Genomic DNA, 27,576 nt, shown 5'->3' with positions numbered 1-27,576 from the left:
GTGTGTGTACATATATATGGATAACTTCATGTTCTGATTTAAAATACATGGTTGTTTCTTTTCTGGGGGTGGACTTTGGTGGTTATTACAGATTTACTGATTTAAAAATGATGATGAGAATATACAGAAGAGCGTATTGTCTTAATTGTCTGTTACAGATGATCAAGATTCTGTTGTATCTCCCTCCAAAAAGCAAGACCCAGTGCTGCTCCACCAGGAGATAAAGCAAGAAAATGTGTCAGGAAAGAAGAAGGTCTCTGCAAAGAAGCAGAAAGTTGATAACGGTGAGAATCCAGTCTTTGACTTAGTTCAGATAAACCTGACTGTTAAACCTTTTTGCCATCCATACTTCACTTTCTCTTTCCTTTGGAAAAGGAACTTGTAGAAGAATAACTCTTTTAATTTGAAAAAGCAGGAATTCCAGGTAGGAGAGATTGTTTGGCCTGAGAGACTTGTATTTTATGAACATCTGGTACCATTGAACGTGAGATGATGTGAACCTTTCAGAGCTCTTTTGGACCCAAACATCCACACTTGAATTGAGGAGTAATATGTTGACTTAAGAGTATAAGCTGAGCAGGCTCTAGGTTGCTCTGAGCAAGGCATGTCTGGAACTGCTGCAATCATCTGCCCCAAACAAGACTGCAGGTTTTTTAGCCAGTTGCTTTGACCACATTCCTCTCTTATTTTCCTTTTGTTAGTTAGCTGTTGCTCCAACATAAATGGCTCATCTTTGCTCTCAAGGCCTTTGCTGTTCGTTATCCCTCATTCTCTGCCAAGATGCTGTTTCTTGTCTCCTCTTGGCTCGGTCTGCCTCTGTGTTTGTTTTTTTACAATGAGTGCCGTTGTGTCTGCGGCTTTTGGGAAGAGCGTGACCATGAAGTCCTGTGAGGCCACCTTGTTAGCTTCTCAAAACTCTTTTTTTTACTGGGACAGCTATGAAGAAGTTGGCAGCTGGTGGACTGCTCCTGGAGTAGACAATGTCAGTCACTGTTTCCTTTATGCTTTGGTCAGGTCATCAGGGTCCAGATCAGTTGTGGGCCCTGGTCAGACCAGCGTAGGGTTCCAAGTAGTGTAGGGTTCCTGTATGTTACAACAACTGAAAAATTTTCAAATTATTCCTGAAAGAAACCTAGTGATGAGGAACCTAGTGTGTGATTTGCCTTTTATGGACGTTCTTGTGCTTTTCCTGATGAATCAGTTGCCCTTTTTTGAGGGACCACTTTATGGACCACAGACTTGTCTGTGTGTGGCTAATGCTCAAATAAGTGTCAGTACCAACTCAACCAGCATTAAAGCTAAGCTGTCAGTGACACGTGGAAATAGCTCCTACATTATTTGAATGCAAGCTCTTTTCTTCTAAAGCCATCTCTCCAAAATGCCAGAACAAAAATTGGCTGTGGTGGGCATCTGGGTTAGCCAAGGCAGTACTATGGGGATTTCAGATGTCACTGACACTGAGAAATGTCTCATTGATATTAAATAGATTTTGAAAGGAGGGGAAGTTAATAAGGAGAGGAAGGGAAAAGGTGAGGATGGTAACTGAATTAGGTGGCGGATATTTCTGCTAGAGGAGAGCTCTCCTCACTTCTGAGCTTGCAATGTACCCACAGGTGTTTGCAGGCTGCTTAAGTGAACTCTAGTGGGTGACACAAAAGGTCCATAAGCCTATTTTGTTCCTTAACAGCAGCCAGAATACAAAAGTGTTTTCTAACCAGCTCTCTGGCAGCCAGGAATGCATATTTGTCTTGCACCAATGCCTGAAACCTTGCATTCCACCCAATTCCTCTTCTCTTTGATCTACTGCATGGCATCTGTTGTCCATCAGCCCTTCAGTCGGGGCTGGCTGGGTCACTCAGCTTTCCCACTGTGGTACAGCTCTGTGTATAATGTCTTCCATCCTACAGGCAGTGTGGACCAGCAGCTCAGGCGCTGGGCAGACAGCAGATCCAGCTCTGTTGCTGACTGTATGTTGTCCCTGGTCTGTCGCTCATCCTTTCCCCTCCCCTGCTTTTGTCTCAGCAGCACAGGCTGAAAAGTTCTTTGGGCAGAGGCTGATCCTCAGCCACGTTTATGCAGTGCTGTGTGAATGGAGACCCGAGGTCGGTCAGTACCTCTGGGTACCTCTCTGAATATTAATGATGCCTAAAGCCTGCTCTGGCAGATGAGATCTTCATTAAGTGCAGTTGAGTCTGCATGTGAAATAAGCTTGATTGCGGTCCCTACCGCATGCTCTGATGAAATGGTTTGGTTCACTGGTGATGTAATCTGGGTGAAAATGCTGGCAGTGAGGTACCAGCTTTTAACAGAATAGGGGCAAAAGACTTTTCTATACTCGTGTTCAGGGATGCTGAATGATTTCATATGCAGCCACAAGTAAACCTGTCTTGTTGATGCTATGTGCAGCTTTCTCATTAAAGTGAAACGAAAGTCAAAATCTAAAGGTTCTTCTCTGCTACTTGTTAAAGTGCTAAAAGGCAGCTTTGGAAATAAAAATTTAATTGAAGCTACTAAATTATTATGCATTAGAGACCTTTATTTAATGAACTTACCTGAAGAGTTTTAATGAGTTAAGCTGTGAAGGATACTAGAAATAGAGAGTATAACTAGCTAACTGTTGAGGTTAGAGGTGCTTTAAGCCAACTCTATAATATGTTATGCACCTTTTCTGAAAACATTGATATTAATTATTGCAAAGCTTTAACCCATCCTGTGGACTTCTGATTACAGTTTTGGTGGATGAACCTCTTATTCAAGCAACTACTTATATCCCTTTGATGGATAATTCTGACACTGGCACTTTGGAAAAGCGAGAAGCAGTCGAAGTAGCAAAACAGAACGTGAATGAGGGGATCCAGAAGAGCAGTGGCAAGAAACTGAAGAATGAAACGGATAAAGGTAAGGAACCAATAATGCTGTCTGTCTCTGGCATAGCCTGCCTGGAAACCTGAACAGGGAAAGCATGCTGTGTATGTGGGGAGGGGGATCCTCTCTTATTTGCTAGGACGAAGTGATTTGAGGAAAACATTTGTGGCTGCAGGACACTGTTGGTTCTTGTCTGTGCTCGTTTCTCCCCTGTCTTTGGCACTGTTGAAAGGGCTTTGCGCCATCTGAATCCTTTTAATGCTGACTGGAGGCTTTTGTGTCCTCACAGTGAGCAAATGGGTGGTCACAGACCACACAGATGCATGTGAGCTAGTTTTACAGGAGATAGTTCAGGCATTGCTAGCAGTGATGGACTCTGGAGCTTTCGGCATGGGCTGTGGGAGTCCGCTTAAGACTGGGAGTGCAGCTCTAGGGCTGTTCATGGAGCTAGCTTGGGCTGATCAGCCAGTGTGGATCTCTGAGTGCAGCACAGAGTTACCTGAAGCAAACTGCTGGTGGAGGCTGAGTCTGGCAGTTTCCAGCAAGACTTTGGATTTTCATTTAATGCAGTTGGAATTGATTAGGATAGGGGAGCTTCCTCCATACTGTCCCATGGAGGCCTGTAATGATTCATGAGCCTTGTGTCCCACCCTGAAACTTTGAATAGGTCACTGACCTGCTGAAAGCGTGGCAAACTTAGTGAGCTGTGAGGTGAGACCCTCAAATTTGTGGGCAGCTAGAGAGGAGAAGCCAAGTGACTGACTGAGCAGTGACTCCCTGCTCAGGTTTGTGCAGAGGGCTGGCTTTCCAGCCTGGTCTGCCTGGTCACTCATCGTACTCTTTGAAACCTCTCTTTTTAGACTTGTCTTCTACAATGCTCACTGGAAAGCTTCCTGGCAACTCTTTGTGGTATCTAGGTTGGGTTCCCACTTGCTGGAGGCTCCCCTTGTGCTTCTAGCTCAACGGCTGCATATTACTGCCCTGTAGCATCAAAGCCTCCGAGGTGCACCCGTCCCTTCTCATTGCCTTTGCAAGCTGTAACCTTCTATATGAGCTCCTAATTCTCCTGTGTCAGCTGGGATTTGCCCTCCCAATATAGAAATCTTCCTCTGTTCTAGTTGTAAGCTTCTTGGATGCAAGGGCAAGGTCTTGCTGTCTTCAGGGAGCACAGGGCTCAGGCTGGTCCAGGCCAAGCTGCTGTACACTCCTGGCTAACTGGACTGTGGTTGCAGGATTTTGGCATATTCCTGGTAACAGCATCATTGATGATGTCAGTGCAGCAATGATGTGATCTGAAGTCTGTGGCCAAGACTCAGTTGGATTTAGGACTAGGAGAGAGTGTGCTAGAACTTCTCAGTGCTTCTCCCTCACCTCCCTGGTCTCTGTTACTCAGTGGTTTGCTTTTATGCTCGGTAATTGCTCTTAGGGGCTTAGTGTCACCAGCATTTTTGTTCTTCATTCATTTTTCAAACTCTGGAGAGGTTTGGGTTTGTGTGGCTTGATTTCAGTAGCATGCTTAGTACCTGTGGTGGGAAACCTGGACACTTCTCCGTGAGCTTTGGGAGACTTTCTGAACCCAGCATCACTTTTAAGCTTTTCATTTTTTTGCCCCCTTCAATCCTTTCACATACTTTTGTGCACTAGTGGATATTTGACAGAGATACTGGATGCCTCAGTGTTGTGCTTCCATTTACTTAAGTTAGGGGGCCACCTAATGACCTGTGTATGTGCAGCCTGTTTTTTATGAACAGAAGTGTTTTGTTCCTGTAAGAACATAGTTGAGTTGAATTGTGTTTCCTTGTTTGTGTCTTTTTAAACATTTACTAATTTGCCTTCCTACTGCTGAGCTGCTTCTGCAGCAGTTAATTTCCAAACTTAGACTGATGGAATATTTTTCTGCTTTCCATATATTGTAATCAGAAGTGTAGCAGTTCTTAAATTCATTACCTTGTCATTCACATATTGCTTGTGGAGCCAGGCTGTCCTTTAAATTGAGAGCTCAGTTTGAATTACTGTCATAATGCACTAGAAAGGGCTCTTCAAGTTTTCACATTCATGCTCTTTTTTTTCCCCAAAATCTGTGTTATGCTTTGTCTTCTTGCTAGCAACACTGTAAATGTTACCAACTGTACAAACAAAGTGGTGGGATTTTTTTCCTGAAGCTGTCAGCTGGCAGATTGTTATCGCATTTAAATCAGAGATATGTTGTTTTTGCTGAATGTTCATGACCTCTTGCTTCTTGGCATTTGAGACTGAAATTAAATATAATGCATAATGATACCCCATCACATGCTGTTTCGATGCAAAATAAATAGTCCTGTATGGAGTCCAAAGTAAATATATCCTCCCTTCTGTGTTGCAGAGAATGCTGAAGTAAAATTTAAAGACTTTGTAGTGGCCATGAAGAACATGATCTTCACTGAAGAGGAGGCCCGTTGTGTAGTGGACGTGTTAAAGGAAAAACCTGGTCCAATTCATGATGTCTTGCAAAAGGTGAATGACTGTGGGTGGAGGGGGGGAGAAGACTATTAAATAAGCAGAAATTGCAAGAGATGCTGTCAAATTAGCATATCAGCGTTCTGTTGTGACTTCTGCATTCTGTCTTTGGAAGACTTTTTCCAGCTGGCCTGTGCTTGCTTTGCATGCGGAAAGCAGTTGTCAGATGTCTGCGTGCTGCCATCTGCCATCCCATGGGCTGGCTAGACAGGCTGATGGCTTTTGACTGCTCATAAAGAGCAGACATAACCATGGAGAATAAGGTATATAACGTAGGACTGCTGCTGCAGCTGACACGGGTGTGTTGGCATGGGGGAAGGCTATCTGATGACTTTGAGGAGTGATCTCTCACGAATGTGTAAATAGGATAATAGCAGAGATGAAGAAAAAGCTGCTGTGGCTCTGCATTTGATCAGCTAACGCTGTGTTTTGCAAGACTCTCCATCGTACATGTCTATCCATTCTAGTCTGCTGGCTGCTTTGGATATTTTTTATAGGATTGTAGGGCAGTTCAGATTTGGAAGGGACCTCAAGGTAGTTCAACCTCCTGCTCAAAGCAGGGCCAGCTCTGAGGTCAGCCCAGGCTGCTCAGGGCTTTATCCAGTCTGGCTTAAAACCTTCAGGGACTGAGACTGCACAGTGCCTCTGGGCAACCTGTGCCAGCGCTTGGCAGTTCTTTTTTAATTTTTGTATTAAAACAGAAGAGAGTGGTGACCACCAATATCTTACAAATATCTGCTTCTCCCTCCCGTGACTCGTTATGATTGTCATGTTGTGCTTGTAACATCCTGTTTGTCATACTTGATGTCTTGCAATTCTGTGTTCTTCTGCAGATATGGTACCAGAACAGAAATGCAGAACTGAATATGTGTCAACTCAATTAATGCAATATAGTAGCATATCACATAATTTGGGTTGGAAGGGACTCGGGAGGTCATGTAGTCCAACTGCCTGCTCAAAAAAGGGTCAACCTTGAATTTGGAGCAAGTTGCTTAGGGATTTGTCCAGCTGGGTCTTGAAAACCTCCAAGGACAGGAACTTCGCAGTCTACCTGGGCTCCTGTTTCAGCGCTTGACTGAAAGCCCTGTAGTGGTACACTTGCAACGGTATCCTGTTTTGTTCAGAACATCAACCAGCTTGCTTGCTGTATTTGTTGTTGGGTCTTTTTTGTTTTAAGGAGTGTTTTGTGTTAAAGGTAAACCTCTAGGATCAAAATGGGTTCCTGGGTTTGTATACAACCAAAAAAATGTAGGTTTCTCTAGATGGAAATGTGAATATTTTATTATCTGTAGCTTATGCAAGACATTGTCAGTGTGTTTTGTGTATGTATGCAGTACAATACCATTAAAGGAGAACTTCCAAACAAATTCAGAGTACGTTTAGGGGACAGTCCTCTTCGGTGCTTCAGTTATCAGACTTCACTGAGTGAAATTTGAGTGCAAATTTTAGAAGGTTTGCCCCTTGCTGCAGTTATTTCATTTTAGGACCAGTATACAAATGGCAGGACCATGGGTATCCTTCCTCTAGTTCTGTTCCCTGCAGTATCTCTGAAACTTTGTGTGTCAGTGTGCCAGCAGAAATGTAATTACGTCAACTGGAGGCTCTCTGTGAAGTGGAAGGAGAGACCAGATCTGCGTTCCCTTCTTCCCTTTGTAGCGAGATATTTCAAGAGATTAAGTTCTTTGGATTATACCTGCTTTGAGCGTGGGTTGGACCAGATGATCTTGGAAGTCCCTTCCAACCTCAATTATTGAATGATTCAGCATCTGTGCGTCTTTTTCCTTTATTTCTCTTAATGGCCTTTCTTTGTTTTCCCCAGTGCCACCGCAGCAGCTCTCTTCCAACAAGGAAGCACCTTAAGAGCCCATTTATTCTCTTAATTGGTCTCAGTCTGTTTGAAAATGCATTTCTGTGTCTAATGAAATCAGTGCTGCAGGATCCGTTAGCAGCAGAACTGGGTACTGGTGGTGCCACGTACGCCACGCAGACGGAAGATTCAGGGGCAGGAGGGGGTGTTACTTCCTCTCAAGTTTGCTTCACTGCCTGTTAGTGTGCTGTTGTGCAAGTATTCCTGGCATGTATGATCATTTTTGTGTTCTTTTGCTGCAGGCTACCAAGGCTGAGTCGGCTGCAGCTGTACATCAGCTGCAAGATAAAGAGAAAATGCTTGCTGCAATGAAGGAGGAGGCAGCCGTTGCAAAGGAGCAGTGCAAGCAGCTCACCCAGGTAAGTATAAAGAGGTTCATCCCTATAGAGAGCTGTGGGAGAGGAGCAGGGGCTTGTAGGACTAGCAGCCAGCAAATGCTGGTTTACTGAGCTTAGTATAAATTGAAAGGTGGAATTTTTTATATTGGGAAAGTTTATCAAGACACTATGTTTGGTTTTATGATGCTATTAATGTATTTATGCAGAGCTATTTTCCAGTAGTTTTTTCAGAGAGTTCATTTACTGGGACTTTTAAGCTGAGACTGTTTTTCTTTTCAAAAGGTTACTTTAAAAACACTTCCTTCATGAGTATAATACGGTTTTGTGGATGCAAATATTATACACCTTTTCTGCATCGCAGTTTTAATTTGGCACATGTTGTAGTGTTCACATGCTTGTGTGCTTCTAGGCACAACAATCATCAGTTTTCTTCCAGAAGGAAGCTACAGAAAGTGTAGGCTGCCTGAATATCCCTTTGAGTTGCAGCTCTGATTGCTTTGGACTTACAGGGATGCTGGTGCACCACTGTTAAGTCTATAGTTTATGAAACTTGACTTGTTTATTTTATGAAGGTTTCAGAGAAAAGCAGTTATGGTAGAACAAATACCTAGGCAGATACGGAGTGAATTGGAGACTTCTGAGGGGAGGATTCTTATGTTTTGGCTAGTTTAGAAGCAGATGGGCATTAGGCTTAGGAGGATCACATTGTGGGACAGGAGGTAGGCACAGAAAGCTGGGTGACTAAAGGTGGGAGCAGTGTGCCAGAGGACACAGGATTTGGGACCCTTGGCAGATATGAAGGGAAGAAGGGAGTGGGTATTGTGTGAGCTCCTGGCAGGGCACAGGTAGGTGTGTATTTGCAGGTGGGATCAAGAGGTTTGGGATAGTCAGTATGTAACTATAGGGAGAAAGGACTGGTGATGTGTTTCGGGGGAAAAAGAAGCTCTGGCTCAGGATTGCAGAATGAAAGGGGAGAGGTATCTGCTGCTGAAGAAGCAGAGGGAATGTACGAGGGAGCCTGGGTGTGTGCGAAGCTGATGTGGTTGGGGAAAAAACATCTGCAGAGTGGTGCTTGTGAAGGCAAGGTGGGAGCTGCAGAGAAGTAGGGGTCATAGGGGGTTTTTTTGGCATCTGAATTGGGGGAGGGAAGGGAGAAGGAAAAATAAATGAGCATTCCTGAAAGCTGGGAGAGAATGGGTAACAGCAAAGTTGCTGCAGTGCTGAAGTATCAGGATAAACAAGGGAAAAAGCTCAGCTTGACTGACAAAAACCTCTTCTAATTCATGTGTTTCTCTGAAAACACTGCCAAAAGCTGCGGACGACTTTAAGGTGCAGGGGTGTTGATAAAGATGATAACTGGAGAGGATAAATGAGAGCAAGAGGTGCCTGACCTCGGAGGTATTTGGCAAAACCCAAGCTAGGTGAAAGTTAATCTTCCCGGGATCTGTGGCACTGCCTTGGCAGGGTAGCTGGGTTAATGAGGACTGCAGATGGATGGTGGAATTGGTGGAGGGGTAGAAGGAAGCTGCTGTATGTCCTGGTGCCCTTCTTTGTTTCGTCTCATAGCAGATGCTACTATAACTTGGAGAAGGCTTTGTGTCAAGCTGTTTACACTGTATTTGTAGAAGTGACTTAAAACTTTTGATGTGGCTCAAGTTCCTAAGTGCCTTCGTGAACATGGGCTTGGGAACTCGTGTCACTTATTCAGGGGGAGCAGTCTCCTGAAGCAAGTAAGTTGAATCTAAAAGAGAGAATAGCTTTTATTTAAATTGAAGTGTGGAAAAAGCTATAATTACTCTGAAGAGATGGAGGGTATTCAGGCTAATCATTTAGAGCACTTAAATTATGTGTCAAGGCTCCCTGGCACTGTAAGGAGCTGTGTGCTGTGCTGCGTAGCTGCAGACATCTGAAGCTTGGATGGTACAAATACCTCGTTCTGTGATGGGAGCTTGCTGAAAGCTGCACTTAATGTTTTTGCTTACTACAGCAAGTGCATTTCTATTGCAGAGGAGCAGTTCTATGGATTTCTCAGGTGTCTGGGTTGAATTGCTGGGTAATAAATGATTAATCTAAGTAGCAATGTGTATTTTCATTTGAAAACTATAATATGGCATCATGCTGGTGGGATCCAGGGCTTGTCTGGCTGTTGCTGGGTTCTAATAGCCCATCCCCTGTTTTCAGTCTTGGCTTTGCAACCTGCTATAAAGCAATTATTTGCTCTAAAAAAAGCCCTGTAGTTTTGCCACAGTTCTTGTTACCTGTGTTCTTCTGTGTTTGCTAAACTTGGGATGAAAAGCTAACCTAACTGCCCTGTGTGATATCCGTGGTTTTAATTGTTAGGACTCTGTAACATGGCCAAATTCAGTAGAAATAAGACTCCAGCTCTTCTGAGACAACAGAAGGTCAGTGTTTAAATTGGCAAACCTCTTTTTAATAAATGTGAAATAATGCTGATCCTAAATCCTCATAAAGGTGCTGGAAGTTTGGTCAGGTCTAACACTAATTTCTCTGAGTGAAGATTGATGCTGACTTTGGTTTGATGCACACTTGTTGGTTTTTTTTTTTTAGTTATCTTAAAACACTATTAAACTCCAGAAAGGAGTGGTAGATGACTTTTTTCCCGTTTCCTTTTGCTTCCCACCCAAGGAGCTGGTTGCAGAGAAGGAGAGGAACGGCTTGCTTACAGCGAAAATGCGAGAGCGCATCAACGCGCTGGAAAAGGAGCACGGCACTTTCCAGAGTAAAATACACGTTAGCTACCAAGAGTCTCAGCAGATGAAGATAAAGGTAAATGCTTTACCAGAACTGTTCGAGTTGATGTTCATGCACAGGCAGGTCAGTGCTGAGAAATCCTTGCTTTAGCCAGGGTGCAGCATCTGTTTGCTCACACAGAAATTGGCTTTGCTACTTACCCCGAGCCTTGAATGCAGTGTGCTGGTAGCTGGTGGTATAACGAATCTGCATGAGGATGGGAAAAGCTGTGGCAGTTTCCTGACTTAAAAGAAAGACAAGGTGTTCTCACAGGTGACTTTCGTGGTCTGTAAAAGACCAGTGCTAGCTAGGCAGCTGGTCTCTGTCTAGTTACTTTTCCTTCGTGGTGTTCTGCTGAAGTGTTATTCAATTAAAGTGTAAAATCTAATTGAAATACTCAAGAGAGCTGCTAATGCTGATGATTATTTACCAGCTGATAAATCTCATTTTTTTTTAAATTACAGTACAGAGTGTCAACATAGATGAATGTACAAGAAATATCATTGCCTGGGAGAGTGTTTTGCTGAAAATATTTGAAGGGCTGACACTTGCTTTTTTTTGAGACCCTTTTTACTCTCTCTTGAAGTTGCATTATAATGGTGTGACCTCAGAAGAGTGTGTTTCATCAGATTAAAAAGTTTAACTTAGTTTTCTAAGCAAAATGGCCCATTATACCAACCTGACTGGTGCTTAAGTTTCACATTCTAGTAGCTTTTTCCTATATAAATGTCACAGCATCAAGCCCAGCATGGGAACTTGCCAGCTTTAATACTGTATCTCCTGTCTCAGCACTTCAGAGAGTAGCATCTCTGCAGTTTTGGAGCAGAATTGCATTCTCCAGAGCAGAGACAACCTCCTTTGAACCTATATAGACAACTGCATAGCAAGAGGGTCTTACTGCTGGCTGGGGAGGGTGAATGAGCTCTCCCCAGGTCATGACTGGGTGGCTTTTGCAAACGCTGCTGTTGCAGGCAAAGCTGGACAAAGGATGTGTAGAGGAACCAGTGCCACGGTCCTGCTCCCCCTGCTGATGTGCTGTAGCATTGCAGAGAAGCTGAAAATTGTCAAAGCTTCCAGTTGTGTGGGGTTTGTGCCCCTGCTTCTGTTGGGATCTTGTATGTCTGTTGGCCTTGGGGAAAAAAAATAAAGGAGGGGGGAGGAACCAAGAGAACCCTCCAACAAACGCTGAAGGAACAGCTTGTTACATGTGTTGGTGCCGAGCTGGAGGTGGCTGCCCTACAAGGGACTGCTGACTCCTACTATGGTTGTTACACAAACATTTGTTTGGATTTTTTATATTCAAAATCCTCATTGGTGAGTCAGCCATTTGATGAAACTGGGTCTTGGAAATGATGTCAAGCCATATCTACAAACTGGCACTGCTAGAGGAAGAAAGTATTATAGCTGTATGTGCTTGAGGATTTTCAGTGCAGGCTGTTGGGCTGAAAGACCAGCTATGATGCTGTCTGTATATGCAGAGTCCATTTTTTTTTCCTTTGAATTTTCATTTGATTTTTGTTTGCACTAACCTGAAGCAGCCTTGGGTTATTAGGGCTTCTTTCTGCCTCAGTTTGGAACCTTGTTGAAAATGCAATGAAAGCATATTATTGCCTAAATAAAGGATCTGTTTCATAATCTTGCCTTTAGGATATTAGGTGAGGACTAGCCTTTTGCAGTTTACATGCTGTAATCTGTCTTATTGTTATTTATTTTGTACTTTTTTTTGCTTTGTTTAAAGGCTTTGTAAACTTCTAACGTTAATTCATGGTGCATTTGTTTTATTTCCCTTTGGAGGAGTAACTTGCTGATATCCAGTTATTGACAAGTATCTAAAGTTATACAACTGAGCAGTTGGTATCTTAAGTACTACTTGTGTACTATTTAAAAATAAAAAATTGCCTTGATGCACAGGTTGGTACACTGGTATAAAAAGAAACCAGTGCTTTTATTTGAGCAAGAGGATCTGAGTTGCACAATTGAAGAGTGAGTGTGTGAGGAAGGAGGTAAAACTGCACCCTGCCAAAACATTCACTTAGTTTTATTTACTTTTATAAGTTATTGGATTTTTGCTTCTCCTTAGTTTAATCTTTTTTTGAATTGATCTTTGTTTCCCCATCAGTTCCAGCAACTCCGTGAGCAGATGGAGGCAGAAATAAGCCACCTGAAGCAGGAAAACGGTATCCTGAGAGATGCTGTCAGTACTTCTACCAATCAAATGGAGAGCAAGTATGTTAGCAGCTACTCTGAGCTCTGTGTGCTTTTTAAACCGTCCCTGAAGAGTTGTTCTGGCTTCTGCTCCTCTTGTTTCCGTCTCCTTTGTCTGTCTCTGAATTTGTGTTTAAACTAAGGACACAGTTATTTTGGGCTGGGGAGGTAGCTGTTTGTATTTGCATTGAGCCAAGGCTTTCAAAACAGATACTGTCTTTTATCAGTTTGAAGCCTGAGATTTTGGAGGATGGGTGCTGAGGCTTTAACAGAAAGAAGTGCAGAAGTGCTCAGCCACAGTTAGTATTTTTGACAGAGTATGTATCCTTTCCCCTGGGGCTTTAGGAGAGATGCTGATGCTGGCCTCTTGGGAGCTCTAAACTTATAAATCAGTCTTGCAATAAAAAAAAAATACCAACACCCCACAGTTAATGATACCACTGCGGTGGCACTTGGATTGATCTGCTGGTGTTGCAAATGTTTGGAGAAACAAAAAGGCATCTCAAGGTTTTGTCTTTTGTGAGTTGTGACTTAAGCTGCCCCTGAGCTGACAGAGAGGATTGTACATATTGTGGTAAAAGCTGAGCGCCCTGGTGAGGTGTGGAGTCAGATGGGTGAGCTGCTGCCAGTAGGCTTCTGCCTATAGAAAGCAAACCTGACACTTTATATGTTCTCAGATATTTGTTACTGTTGGATACTAGAATGTCAAAACCACTGTCAGGACTGACATACTGGTACCCTGCTTTTCAGTGTCCTCTTTGTAGAAATGAAGCATCATTACTTCTTAGACAGTTATCTTGAAAAATCCTTAATTCAGGCAAACTTAAGATAAAAATAAAATGCTTTTTATTTGCTTAGACACAAAGAGGAGCCTTTTAAAATTCTTCTCTTGGGCTATACAACTGCATCTTCTCTCACTAAGTGAGAGTGCATCAGATACCTTTGTAAGTTAATAGATAAGTCAAGGGCAGGAAGCAATGTGTAGTCCAAAGAGGTGCATCCAGTTAGTAATCCAGGAGGAATAGTCTTGAGTAAGTCTGAGATCAATAATCCTTTATGGGAAGAGGAAAGGAATGTGAATTTCAGTGTGAGACCTTTGCTTAGCTGAGCCTCTTTAGTTTATATAAGCCTGTCCAAATTATGCTCATCAGCTTGCAAGCATTTTAAAGGAGCTGATGCTTGTGGCTTATTGCTGACCTTTTGTTTCTGACTCAGTGGGTTGTGGCTGCTGTGCTGGGCTGATGGTCAAGAGTACCTGACCCTCCTCCCTTTCCTGAGATGAAGCAATGTGAAAAAAAAAAAAACAAAAAACAAAAAACCAAACCCATGCAGTACAGCTCTCTGGCTGCAAATACAGGACTTGGTATTGATATTTGAGTAGCTGTTGTTATGGCCTACGCTTCTACTAAAAAAAACTGTGAAAATGTTTATTTTTAGGCAGTCAGCTGAACTGAACAAACTGCGCCAGGATTATGCTAGGCTGGTGAATGAGCTGGGAGAGAAGAGCAGTAAGCTGCAGCAAGAGGAGCTTCAGAAAAAGAACGCAGAGCAGGCAGTTGCTCAGCTAAAGGTGACTTGGGTTTTCTCTGCCTGTTAAGTTGTGCTCAAGGCTTTATCTGAGCCAAGTTCTGAATTGGGTGGGATGTGAGGTGTGTGAGAATAACTTTAGCTGTTTCCCTGGCCACTAAATCTCTGTCGTCTTTATATGTGCAAATGCCTATTTTCAGATAGGCTGAGCCAGCCTATGGGTTTATTTAATATTTTTATTCAGTACTCTGGGTTTTGAGTGATTACAGACCTCCTTATGAAGTGAAACTTACCCTTCCAGGTAAATATTTTTAAAAAGCTTAACTGATGATTTTGAACTTTGCTTTCTATGGAGGTCTGTGTCTAGCGGAGTCCCTCAAGGATCGTTTCTGGGACCAGTTCTATTCAATATATTCATTAACGACTTGGATGAGGGATTAGAGTGCGCTGTCAGCAAGTTCGCTGATGACGCAAAACTGGGAGGAGTGGCTGATGTGCTGGAAGGCTGCGCAGCCATTCAGAGAGACCTGGACAGGCTGGAGAGTTGGGCGGGGAGAAATTTAATGAAATATAACAAGGGCAAGTGTAGAGTCCTGCATCTGGGCAAGAACAACCCCATGTACCAGTACAAGTTGGGGACAGACCTGTTGGAGAGCAGCGTAGGGAAAAGGGACCTGGGGGTCCTAGTGGACAACAGGATGACCATGAGCCAGCAGTGTGCCCTTGTGGCCAAGAAGGCCAATGGCATCCTGGGGTGTATTAGAAGGGGTGTGGTCAGCAGGTCGAGAGAGGTTCTCCTCCCCCTCTACTCTGCCCTGGTGAGGCCGCATCTGGAGTATTGTGTCCAGTTCTGGGCCCCTCAGTTCAAGAAGGACAGGGAACTGCTAGAGAGAGTCCAGCGCAGAGCCACGAAGATGATTAAGGGAGTGGAACATCTCCCTTCTGAGGAGAGGCTGAGGGAGCTGGGTCTCTTTAGCTTAGAGAAGAGGAGACTGAGGGGTGACCTCATTAATGTTTATAAATATGTAAAGGGCAAGTGTCAAGAGGATGGAGCCAGGCTCTTCTCAGTGACATCCCTTGACAGGACAAGGGGCAATGGGTGCAAGCTGGAACACAGGAGCTTCCACTTAAATTTGAGGAAAAACTTCTTTACGGTGAGGGTGACCGAACACTGGAACAGGCTGCCCCGAGAGGTTGTGGAGTCTCCTTCTCTGGAGACATTCAAAACCTGCCTGGACGCATTCCTGTGTGATATGGTCTAGGTAATCCTGCCCCGGCAGGGGGATTGGACTAGATGATCTTTCGAGGTCCCTTCCAATCCCTAACATTCTGTGATTCTGTGATACAATTCCAGCAAGATTTGATATTTGGAGTTGTTCAATCAGATGGCATTATCCTTATGTGATTTTTATTTGAAACTACATGCTTTTTCTTAAATGGATGTTTAAATTTTTAAATAAATATACTTTTTTAAGCGTTAAAATGTAAATGCACTGGCTCCTGGATGCATCTCTCTTCTTTGGAAGAAAATGTCTTTTGTATTAATTTTTTTTTCAGAAGAGAAACTTAGTGTTTTTGTGTGAGAATGCCAATCCAGAGCTCATTACTTTTTTCATATTTGCAATTAAGCCTTAGTTACCAGAAGTTCTCCCTGCCTTCTAGCCCTTGCAGGTGGACAGTTGGTATCTAGAGTTGAGCCATATTTCAGTTACTAGATGCAGATTTATGTGATGCATGGCTAGTCTGGCTTCTTGTGTTAATTCTGAACTTGCAGGGCAAAGATGCTACACTTCCATGTTACAGAAACCATCGTGTTAAAAGCCTAGAATGAAATCCTATTCACAATTTGCCTTTCAAATTAATAGGCTAAACTACTCTAGGAGGAGAATTACAGGGCACTCTGTCTCTCTGATGTGCCCTAATGGAAACAAGAAACAACTTTACTTCATTGCCATATGTTTTGGGAATAACACCGAAGAGATGCACTCTGAATGTTTCAAAAATAAATTAAAGGTTAGACTTCTTTTCATCAACACTCTTTTCAATGTGAAGGTCCAGCAGCAGGAAGCAGAGAGAAGATGGGAAGAAATCCAGGCTTATCTCAGGAAAAGAACAGCAGAACATGAAGCAGCACAACAAGGCATGTATGACAAAATCCCCATGTAACACAGAATTCCCAAATAACACTTATTGCAGGGATTTGGCTGTTACCACTTGTAGAAAAGGATGCTATTGAGTAAATGACTTAAATAAAGCTCAGGTGAAGTCAGTGCTGCTTTAGCACACTGGGGAAATAGTATGTTGTGATACCAGGTAGTTTGAATGCTGATGAGAGAGTTGAACCTTGGCTTGCTGGAACAAGGCTTCTAATTAGCCTCCCTGTTTGCAGTGAAAATTATTTCCCCCAAAGTTAAATATTTACTTCTGAATTAAAATCCTGACATTTCTGCTACAGATGTGCAGAATAAGCTTGTGGCCAAAGACAACGAAATCCAGAGCTTGCACAGTAAACTTACTGATACCATGGTGTCAAAACAGCAGCTGGAGCAGAGGATGTTGCAGTTAATGGAGGCTGAGCAAAAGAGAGCTACTGCGGAGGACTCCATGCAAATGCAGGTGCAGGTACTACTGCTCAAGTATCTTAAGGGTTTGTTTTTTTCCTACCACTTTCTGCCTATGGAAACAGAGTAATATCTCTGAAATGCTGCTTTAATAAAGCTTTCCCACTGAATAAAGAATGAAAAAACTGTGTGCCAGTCTATCATCTGGCACCTTATGAAGTGCGACCTTGTGTGTGGTGCTGTGAGGAGGTCTGGGTCCATCTCAGACCTGAGAAGCACTCTGGGCAAGTCAGGAAAATGTGCTGACCCAGGCAGTTTCCCAAGCTGTGAAATGATGCTATGGTCTGGGGAACACCCTGGAAGAGCAGCCATGTACCTTTTGATGTTTGTGTGAGCTCTTCTGGAGTGATCTCTCTTCTCCTGGTGTCAAGTGGTGAGAGGCAGTGTGGGCATAGCTCTTGAGGGCTTCAGGGAAACCGAATGGCGTACGGTGGGGCAGGGAATATTTTTCTCCTGATACAGAACAGGTTCTTATGCTTCCACTCAAACTGGTTGATCTTAATGGGGAGAAAAATAGTGTCTTTGGAAAGAGTCTGACATGTAAATGCTAAACTGTTCTTACTAACGTAATCATGGCTAAGAGCTAATCCTAGCAAAAGTTGACTTGCTGCACATCTCAGCCTGCTTTTCTTTCTGTGCTCTCTTACAAGGAGCTGATAGAGCAGAATGATGCTTTGAATGCTCAGCTTCAGAAGTTTCATTCACAAATGGCAGCCCAGGTACAGCATGTTCTCAGACCTTCTTTTGTAGTCATGAATTGTGAATTTTCATTAAAAGTCAGGTTTTTTTTTTTTGTAGCTGGATATGAGATATGTAATGCTAAAAGCAAAGACTTGTTAGCATCCTCTCTTCTAATGTTTCTCAAACTGGTTTAAAACTTAAGCTTCTGCTGTCCTTTTGGGGGAAAAGTCCACTTATTTCCTCCTGTAGTGGCTTTCATTTATAACCAAAGGGTAGAATACCTTTTGGAATGTTTGTTTTCTGTAGCTTTGCATGTGTACAATTCTGTCTTGTTGTTTTGGTCTTTTTGCAGTCCTCCTGTGAACCACCTGATCATGCTTTTCCCTTGTGCATCAGGTTGAGAAACAGTGGCTTATGGTAGCTCCCATATAAAGCTGTTTGTTCATTCCAGTGGTGATTTCTGTGCAGAAGAAAAAAAAAAAGCAAGCCAAAAACCACCAGACTTGAACAATGCCATTCTCAATTCTTTTATTCTCTACAATTTTAGTTGGACTGGTTTCTTTGAGAAGTTATTTCTGTTGTAAACACTATCTCAGCATCACTGAAGTTGCTTCTATGTAAAGTTAGGTCACAGAAATCAGCTTGGAAAGGCTGTAACTTCTGTGAGCACAAGTGGAGACTGTTCCTATGCAGTTGGGTGCTGCGTTCTTTTAATCATGGGTGTGCTTGATGTAGTTTGATCAAATTCAATGTCGGATTGAAAATGTGTCATCTGGCTTTGCTTGAAGTGCTGTAGCCCATTGGGTGGGGAGAGTAGCAAAGGAAGAGGCACTCTGGATTTACAGCATCTTCACGAGCTACTCCTCTCATCGCAGTCCTTTAAAAGGGCTTTGAAAATTAAATCCCTAGGGAAATTTTACTTTTTAGCTCTGGGTTACAGAAGGAGGTGTGTGCTTTCCCCAGGTAGCCCCACTGGCCATGAAAATGCAGGGCTGTGTTTCCACCATGGACGGGGGTGTGAAATAGCACTTTAGGGAAGCGAGGTTGGACTGGGCACTGCTCTGGACATCAGGGTTGATGAAACAGCTTTGGTCATTAAGGAGACCCTCTGGGACTGGAACTAGTTGTTCCCTTTGATTTTTTTTAATTTTTTTTTTTTTTCTCTCTGATGCTATTCTCTATGGTATGATCTGGATAAGGCAGTATAGGAATTGCTATAGGATCCCATGGGATCTCTCAGAGATCCAAGATTTTGGAGGAGGGTAAGGCTGCATAAGGAGAACAGTGTATCTGAAGCACAAATGAACATGGCAGTTCTCCCATAGCTGCTACGAAACTTGGTGTGAAACAGTCTGCAGAGCTCCCTCGATGCCTTGGTAGCCAGTGTGATGGGTTTCTCCTGCCCTGTTGTGGGTGACCACATAGGAACAGGCTTTTTCCAGGGGGAAAAAAAATGCCACTTGCTGATTTTTATGCTGCTGTTTCTGTTCCTAACACAAGTCACGATGCACTGTGCAGGGTTTTCTTTTTTTAAATTGGAGTGATTTGTCAGCAGAATGTCCCGTAAAGCACTTAATCCTTGGATGACAAGTGCTAGTGATCCCTGTGGCTTGTTTGAATCTGGTAAAGGGCAAATTAGCTGGTTCATTTTTTCCCTTCACGTTCTTAGGCCAAAGGGGAAGGGACATTAGTGTGTGCTGGTATTCCTTCAATGTTCCTTAGCCAGGAAATAGTTGGAAGCATCCTGTGCCAGTTCAAAATAACTAGACAAATCATACAAATGCTATTCCTGGCTCACTGTACATGATGATTCTTTGACTTGCTTTACTTTCAGCTATTTTTTTTTTCCTTCTGCAGACCTCAGCTTCAGTCCTGGCAGAAGAACTACACAAAGTGTGAGCATTCATTTCCCCTGGTATTTGGGAGGTGTTACTGGCTTTTAATGCAGGCCACCTTTCCTTCACACACGTGCAGTGTGGGTGGGAGGGACTGGTGAAGGAAATGTTGCTGTCTATGCTCTCAGCTTCTCACCATGAGATTGACTCGGGAGCTGGGAAACCGCTTCCTGCGGATTTCCCTTCCGTGTCTGGCCTCGGGTTTGGAGTCTGTTGTACGTGGCTCTGTGCTACCCAGAAAGCAGCGTCTCCTCTCTTGTTTACCACTGCCTATGTGCAGGGATCAGTGCAGCGTGCAGGAATGTGCGTGACCATGAGAATTGTTACTATTTGGGCTATATGGCTGTGCCAGGAGATTTCTCCCTTTGGGAGATGGGTTGGTTGTTGTGTTTCAGAGCTAGAGAATGTCTCATAAATTTTTGGCAAGCAAACAGCATTTAAAATAGATGGAAAAGCTTTTAGACCCAAAGTGTTCTGTCAGCAGGATTTAGAGTACAAGCTGGACTTAAGGGCCAGCATGTATTTTGTGTTTAGCCTGATGCTTCATGTACCGCTTTCATCCGAGACCTTTTAGTGGTGATACGTCATCATTTCTCATTTGTGCAGGATTGCAGAAAAGGACAAACAGATAAAGCAGATGGAGGACTCATTAGGCAATGAACATGCCAACTTAACCAGCAAGGAGGAAGAGCTCAAGGTATAATAAAAGCATGTGTAAATGCCAGCTGATACAGGGAGAGGCTCGTTGGCTGCGTGTACAAAAGGAAGCCCACAAGGCTGCTGCCTTTGGGTCTAGAAACAGCTCTTTCAGCTACAAGTCTGCTGATTTTGCCCTTCTAGGCATGGCCAATGCTTTGTGCTGGGAAGCTGTTGATCAGACAGCTTGAGGTTTTTCCTTTCTATTACCTCTAGAGTCTTTCAAAACGTAACCTGAAATACTTTGCACTAGAGAGTGAACTTACCTGAAATAGTGTCTCTATGCAAAGTGCAAATATATTTCTTTTTCTCTTTCCTTCAGGTCTTACAGAATATGAACCTGTCCCTGAAATCAGAAGTACAGAAGTTACAGGCTCTGACAAATGAACAGGTAAAAATAATTTTCATCAAATACTTAATTTTACTCTCTTCCTGCTACCTGTTCTGTCATAAATGCAAATGCAGATCCGTTGGCTTTAAGCGAGCCGTGCTTGAGCACTTTGAAGATGTGAGGCTACCAAACTGGGCTAATACATGATTCCCTGGAGTTCTTTGTAGCTGGTGGGAGGCCTACTTCTTACCCTTCCTTCATCAGTGAAATCTTTTGTACTTGGATATCCAAGTTACTGAAGCAATTTGCTTGATTGGTTTAGATTTACAGGCATGCAGAGTGTGGGACACTTCACAGGAGTGAACACAACTCTGCCTGAATATGCAGTCCTGGTGTTTGCATACAAGGGTCATAAGCATCCCTCTAAAGAACCCCAAAAGCACACAACCCCCCCGCCTCACCATAGATATCTTTTTAGAACCAAACAAAATTCTGTCCCTCTGTTATTGCTATGGGGTCTGCTCATTACAGAGGTGGAAATGAAGTGTTTGTTTAGAGATAGTCCTGGGTGTTGAATGAATCTCTTCGAGGTCTTTTTCCCTTTGTGTAATTGCATGCTTGCCTGGTAGATATTGGTGCTTTAGAAGTGCATGAAGACAAGCTCACCCCTTTCGCTCTTGCTGGCGAGTCATGTGCTGAGAGGCCAAATGACTTCTTCTAGCTTTTTAATATTGTGGAATGAAAGGTTGATTGAATCATGTGCTGTATCCTAAGTCTGTGTTAATCCTCTATATCTAGGCTGCTGCTGCACATGAACTGGAACGGATGCAGAAAAGGTAAATGGCTCTGGGATGTGATAAACGATGTTTGTCAGTCTTTTATGTTCTTTTGAATCAATGCTTTTTGTAAGACTTGGGTGAGGAAATGTATTTAACTGTTCTGCTGTGTCTCAGCATTCACATCAAAGATGACAAAATAAGAACTCTTGAAGATCAGCTTCGAGAAGAACTCGCTCAGATTTCAAACACAAAAGAAGAATTCAAGGTAAGATACAGAATAGCTGTTCTTGTGCTTATTTACAGTAAGTTTTCCAGGCTTTGGAGGTTGCAGAGCAGTTCATACAGTTGAATGTTGATTTATAAAATAGAACTGACTTTCTAGTGTTAAGATAAATTACAGTATTCTGTTCGCAAGGCAAGAGCAGTGTGGGATGTCACAGTAGTAGTGACAGACTACAGCAGAGTTAAGAGATGGGGTAACACAAGTTAAGTGTGGTGTCTGCAGTTGTGAAGAGTGAGGTCTTTGAAAGCTGGAAGAGGAGGTTGTTCAGTAAAAGCTATTGCAGTTTTCCTGCATTCCACCTTCTAATATGACTTTCAAGGCCTTGCTGTGAGCCTTTGTTGCTTGGATTATCGTGTTGTCAGGTGTTTTTCTTTTTTTCTGTCAAGGTAAGTGTAAAAATGCTTATTTTTCTCCTGCTGTCTTCCAAATTGTTTCTCATAAGGCTGCAGCTAAATTGCAAAAGCTTTTAGTTCTGATATCTGGGGTCTGCACAGCAAAGCCTGTACTTGTTTCTGGATGGTGTGAGCAGAGAGCAACTTAGCTTCTCTTTGCCCTCTGCCACCTTAGGCTTTTTCTTCTGAATTTTAGCTGTTAGAAATAGACCTGCTTCCTGAGAAAGATGAGGACTCCATCTTTTTAGCTCTTTTAAAGCCCATGGTGGGCACTGCTGCACTTCTAATGTTTCTGGTGAAACATCTGAATCTGATTCTGAATCTGATTGAGAGCAGTGCTGAGGAGAAGGACTTGGGGGTGATGGTTGATGAGAAGCTCAACATGAGCTGGCAACGTGCGCTTGCAGCCCAGAAAGCCAACGGTGTCCTGGGCCGCATCCCCAGCAGTGTGGCCAGCAGGGCGAGGGAGGGGATTCTGCCCCTCTGCTCCGCTCTCGTGAGACCCCCCCCTGCAGTGCTGCGTCCAGCTCTGGGTCCTCCAACATAAGAAGGACACGGAGCTGTTGGAGCGAGTCCAGAGGAGGGCCACAAAGATGATCCGAGGGCTGGAGCCCCTCTGCTATGGAGACAGGCTGAGAGAGTTGGGGCTGTTCAGCCTGAAGAAGAGAAGGCTCTGGGGAGACCTTCTGGCAGCCTTCCAGTATCTGAAGGGGCTACAGGAAAGTGGGAGAGGGGCTTTTTACAAGGGCATGGAGTGATAGAACAAGGGGTAACGGTTTTAAACTGAGAGAGGGGAGATTTAGATTAGATATTAGGAAGAAATTCTTTGCTGTGAGGGTGGTGAGACCCTGGCCCAGGTTGCCCAGAGAAGCTGTGTCTGCCCCCTCCCTGGCAGTGTTCAAGGCCAGGTTGGATGGGGCTTGGAGCAACCTGGTCTGGTGGAAGGTGTCCCTGCCTGTGGCAGGGGGTTGGAACTAGATGATCTTTAAGGTCCTTTCCAACCCAAACCATTCTGTGATTCTCACTCTGAATCTCATAATGTCAAGTTGGTAGGTTTGCTAGTGAGGAACAGAGTGGGTGGGTACTGGCAGAGCCAACATGCTTTTGTGGGGGAAGCCTCGTGAGTCTCCTGGAGCTCTCTGAAGGCGTTAGCAAGCAGATAGTAAACTTGATTCATGTATTAAAGTGGCACTTTCAAAGAGGTTTTGATGAGAGTCCCTTGCAAGGCTCCATGGTTTCTATCAGCTGTCAGAGAATACAAGGGAAGAAGTTTGCTCAATTAATAGAATAGGAAACAAAGTACAACTTCAGTTTATTTTTGTAATAAAGCTATCGACTGAATCTTCAGTGAAGTGTGTGCTGGGTAATGGGTGCATAAACAGTCTGGAAAGGGGAGCGGGAAGAGGTGGCAGGCTTGAGTAAGTCAGCAGATCTGAAGTTAGTGATGGTCTCAGGGCTTTCAGTGTGGTGGAACATTTTAAAGTGGCGGGTGAAGTGGTGAAAATGCATATGAGGAGGAATAATCTGAACTTCCTTTAGTGTGATGGTTTCTGTAGTAACCGTTACCCAGGAAAAAGGCCTTAGAGGTCTTTTGGATGGTTATGTCCTGAAGTCAACTCAGTGCTAAGTAATGTCAAAAATCATCTGGAGGCAATTCTAGCCGTTCTTGGGAAGTGAATAGAGAGCTGGATGCAGATCGTCATCATAGTGATACTGTGGAAATCCATAGTGTACTCTCAGCATGAATATTCTGTGCCTTTCTAGTCTCTTCTTCCTCTTGTCTTTGATCCCAAATGTACGCCAGAGCAGCTCTGTACTAAATGTTTCCACCTGAGGAAGTGCTGCTTTTCTCCCATGCACAAGAAAGAGGGAAAAGGCAGGTTCAAAACAGCAATTCTTCTAATCCTTGCCATTGCTGTCCCTTCCTGCTTGTGTTGTCCCTGTAAGGCCTTGAGTCTGAAGCACAGGTCATGTGTCCTGCTTTTTACTTTTGTGAAGCACCAAGCAAGTCTTTTTAAAGACTTTATAAAGCAAAAAGCATTAGTAGAGGGGGATTTTTAAAATGCAGATGAGGATTCCTGACAGGCAGCCTGTCTGTTAAGGGGTGCTGTGTCTGTTGTATGGAGCAGGACCAAAGTGTGGGAGCTGTGCAAACCTCTCTGCTGCTGGACTGCCAATTCCTTGCCGTGCTCCCTCAGTGTAAGAGCCACTGAAGAGGACTAGAGAGGTGATCCTAGACCGTTTGCTTTGCCAGATGAGTGTTTTGTAAGAGGCAGCTATCAAATCTTGACGTGATGCTGATACTGCTTTAGGAGGAAAATGCAGTTTCTCTTGCATCTCACACTTGGTACTGTCTGATCCTCTGCCAGGGAATAAAGAGGGTAACAGCTGAGTTTCTCATGGGAACATAAGGACAAAAGTATTGGTAGAGAAAAGGAAGAAAGAAGGGGAAAGGACTCTTTGTAGTCTTGTAGCTTCCAAAGAACTCACTGTAATGACTTTAATTACCTCATTGCCAAAATGAAAATGCTGTAGTTAAGGTTTGCAGTTCTGAACTGATAATAATGTTTAAATTTCTTTCCAGGTTCTCAAGGATCAAAACACAGCTCTGCAAGCTGAAGTTCAGAAGCTGCAGACTCTCCTGTCTGAGCAGGTACAGCCAGTGTTTGCTGTGGTTGTATCAAATATCTTCTGTTTTAAAATTCTTCAAAATGTTTTTCTTAAGCTGGCAGCCTGTTGCTTTTTAGGTATTTTTTTCTTCCATGGAGGGTTCAAGTAAGGCAGTTGTGGCTATCTTCTAGACCTAGTCAAGAGTGTCCAGGGGAGAGGACTCTTACTGGGCTACGGGGAGACCAGAGTAAAATCTTTACCCTACTTGTTTTCTTCCATCCTGGAACGAATTATCAAACCAGTAGCATCCGAAGAACAGACCCATGGAATGGGAAAACTATTGACATCATGATGTCTTTTGTGTCTCCTCTTGTGCCTGTGGCACACCTGCTGCAGCCAGTCTGACTGGTACTCACGCAGGATGCTGCAGGTTCAAAGCTGTTGGGTTGCTCAGGCCCATCTCTTTTGCGAGTGTTGCCTGGGAGAGCTCTTGTGAACACCCCTGACTTTGTACCGTTGTGGAATGAGAAAACTTCCTGCAACACTGGAAAGAGACTTGCAGGACAGGAAATTTATTTCCTTTACTGCACTGGTGTCTGCTAACCAGCAGCTCCCTGTCTGGAGCAGCTCCCTTTCTTCTGGTAGAGAACTAGACTTGCAGCCTTGCTCCACTGGGTCTGGCTGGTTTGGTGTCCTGTCTGAAATAGCGGGGCTGATTTTTCTTGGTAGCTGGCTTATGTTTCTTGTGTGCTCTCTCACAGCATGTTGTTGTAGAAATCATAAATGCTCTGCTGTGTGAGCCTCAAGTGGAGCTTGTGGTTTCAATAAATGCTCAAGAGAGGCAGAATTTTCAGGTGCTGAGCTGGCTGCCGTGGATTAGATGCCACACAGTGCTTGGCATGCTTGGCACTCCCTGGGATCACTGGGATCCTGTGTCCCACAGCATCTTGTCACCAGAACTCCTGTAGTCCCTCAGTGTAAAATCAGCAAAGCATTTGGGCTGGATCTGTACCTCCCCTGAAAGACCGACATCTTTCCAGCATCCATATGTCTAAACACATATGCCATGAGGACATTCTACCCCTATTTTATTTCCCTTTTGGATTAGTGTGGTAACTAAGGTTCTGGTTAAGTTGATGCTCTCCAGTTATTTCTGTTTTTAAAACCCCAAACCATTACTGATCCAATTAATGATCACCCTATTGTGTTTTTTATAGGCAAACAAAGACTTGTTAGAGCAGATGGAAAGAAGGTAAGAAATTTTTTTTATTCTTCTGAATCAGAAGCTAAAATGAAGATCCAGTTTTTCTGGCAGCAGAGTTACTGTTGATAGCTAAACTGCCTTCAAAGGTTAACTCTCTTTTTCCTAATACTTTTCATTTCTCAGCATGAGAGAGAGGGATGATAAAATCAAGACAGTTGAAGAGCTGCTTGAGGCAGGACTCATACAGGTGGCTAATAAAGAGGAGGAGCTGAAGGTAAAATCTCTCATACTATCTTTTTATGGGGAACTAGAGATTAAGTGCTCTTGTGCAAAGTGTATGTTTGAGTGCTCATCGTGCAGTCTGAGATCATTCCCTTTGAATAGGAAAAGCGTCTTGTGAAGACAAGGTTAAAACCTCTTTGGTAAGGTAGACTAAGCATGAGCATTGATGGTGTACAGTAAGTGCTTTTCTCTGCTTGGTCTAGAGCAGATTTTGCTAGGATGTTTACCTGGTGTCTTTTGGAATAAAGTGAATACATCTCCAGAGCTGTATGTTTGGCCTAATCTGCAGCAAATCTGTCTTTAGGAAAGGGTGTCTTGTAAAAACTTGTCAGTATGGGGATCTTGCATGTCATTGTTTAGTTGGTAATCTGAAGGGTTAAATGGATCATAAATTAGTGACACTTCTGGGGTGATGCTAAAGGTACTTCCTTCCTGTTCTGTGTATAAAGAAGCTATTGATGAGAAATCTGGAAAGCCAGTACAAAAATCCTTCTCTGTTTTCAGCTGGGTTTTACTGGAAAGCTGTGTCCTGTCTACATGGGCATAGCAGAGACAATGCTCACTTTCTTAATGTCCCTAAATTCCAGATGCATTGCTGAGACCCCTGTACTGGGGAGGGGTTGCACACTAGTAAACTGTCCTGTCACTAAACAGCTAAAGATGTGAGCCCATCACCTTGATGTTTCCCAGGACTGTAACTTCCTATAGATGGAAGTCCACTCCGAGTTGTCCGTAATGAATAATTAGACCCTTGAATACTTTGGCTGTAACTGCTGCAGAGGGGGTCTCTTTCAGGCTTTCAAAGTCTTTCACTTGTTCTAAAATAAATGACTTTTCTGTTAAGCTTAACACTTTTTCCCAGCAAATGAGTCTTTCATTATCTGTGTGTCTGCTTTCAAAGGCACTGCGAACAGAAAATTCATCCTTGAGAAAAGAACTTCAAAGTCTGCAGATTCAGCAATCAGAGCAGGTAGTACTTTTCATCTAAAACTTTCATTACACCTAAACTAAATCTAAAAGAATCTTGCTGTGGTTGCAAAAGTCAAGGGAAAAAGGTGAAGACGTCTTTGAAGCCTGTTGGCACAGCATCCTGTTTTCTTCCACCGTTGGTCTGGAAGCTGGTGCTTCTGTCAAATACTTCCTTTGCATAAGTGTCAGAAACGTGGCAGCTGTAAAGGTTCCAATCAGCAGCAGTTCTGGGTTGGTTTGAGTTTGCCACATACTGGAATGGCAGTGGGTTGCTTTTTTCCAGCAGCCTGTGCAGCAAGCATGGCTGGTAGGCAGCTCATTCTCCTTCAGCTTCATTATGCATATTTGAGCGTTGTGATGTTAATCCCCACTTGTGCAGGAGTGACTTAGCACCCTCTGTTTATGTCTCTGTTTAGTGACACTGTGTCACAGTGTTGCTGTTTTTGATGTGCGCTCCGTGCTGATCAGAAAGTGCCTTTCCTTGACATCCAGCTCTGCTTGGGCAGCTCAGGAGAGCACTTAGTTTCTAGAAAATCATTTATGGGAGAGAAGCACAATAACCGTGGAGAGGCGTACAGTAGTGCCGATATGAAAAGGTTAGCTGATCAGATGCTGGCCCTGAACCTCAGCCTCTCCTGGTAAAGGTGCTGTGGGTTTGCTTTTGTTTTCCTGGAACTTGCAGCAGACCTGATATTGGTTTGCCAGGAACTGGAGACCAACAGCTAACTTGCTCAGGAGCAGCCAGATAGATAAAATCTTTTAGGCTGCTACATAGCTTACCCAG

The 27,576-nt window shown here is 43.5% G+C and overlaps 1 protein-coding gene across 8 annotated transcripts in view; it reads left to right on the top strand.

The window, feature by feature from the left end:
- KTN1 (kinectin 1) overlaps positions 1–27,576 on the top strand; it is an 80,899-nt gene that overhangs the window by 26,701 nt on the left and 26,622 nt on the right. For 6 of the 8 annotated variants that reach the window (XM_068397946.1, XM_068397944.1, XM_068397945.1 and 3 more), the window contains 19 exons: positions 159–284; positions 2,731–2,898; positions 5,228–5,358; positions 7,471–7,587; positions 10,213–10,353; positions 12,437–12,543; positions 13,960–14,092; positions 16,102–16,189; positions 16,505–16,671; positions 17,321–17,389; positions 19,209–19,246; positions 19,853–19,943; positions 20,265–20,333; positions 21,072–21,109; positions 21,227–21,317; positions 24,312–24,380; positions 25,555–25,589; positions 25,725–25,815; positions 26,725–26,793. In XM_068397946.1, the coding sequence (XP_068254047.1) occupies positions 159–284; positions 2,731–2,898; positions 5,228–5,358; positions 7,471–7,587; positions 10,213–10,353; positions 12,437–12,543; positions 13,960–14,092; positions 16,102–16,189; positions 16,505–16,671; positions 17,321–17,389; positions 19,209–19,246; positions 19,853–19,943; positions 20,265–20,333; positions 21,072–21,109; positions 21,227–21,317; positions 24,312–24,380; positions 25,555–25,589; positions 25,725–25,815; positions 26,725–26,793 (1,838 nt within the window). The remainder of the gene's footprint in view (positions 1–158; positions 285–2,730; positions 2,899–5,227; positions 5,359–7,470; positions 7,588–10,212; positions 10,354–12,436; positions 12,544–13,959; positions 14,093–16,101; positions 16,190–16,504; positions 16,672–17,320; positions 17,390–19,208; positions 19,247–19,852; positions 19,944–20,264; positions 20,334–21,071; positions 21,110–21,226; positions 21,318–24,311; positions 24,381–25,554; positions 25,590–25,724; positions 25,816–26,724; positions 26,794–27,576) is intronic. The other 2 variants (XM_068397947.1, XM_068397942.1) reach the window with 1 other exon arrangement.

The sequence above is a fragment of the Nyctibius grandis genome, chromosome 4, assembly GCF_013368605.1.
Source record: "Nyctibius grandis isolate bNycGra1 chromosome 4, bNycGra1.pri, whole genome shotgun sequence".
Lineage (NCBI taxonomy): Eukaryota > Metazoa > Chordata > Aves > Nyctibiiformes > Nyctibiidae > Nyctibius > Nyctibius grandis.
Note: the sequence above shows the minus strand (reverse complement) of the source record. Positions and strands in the feature narration are given on the sequence as shown.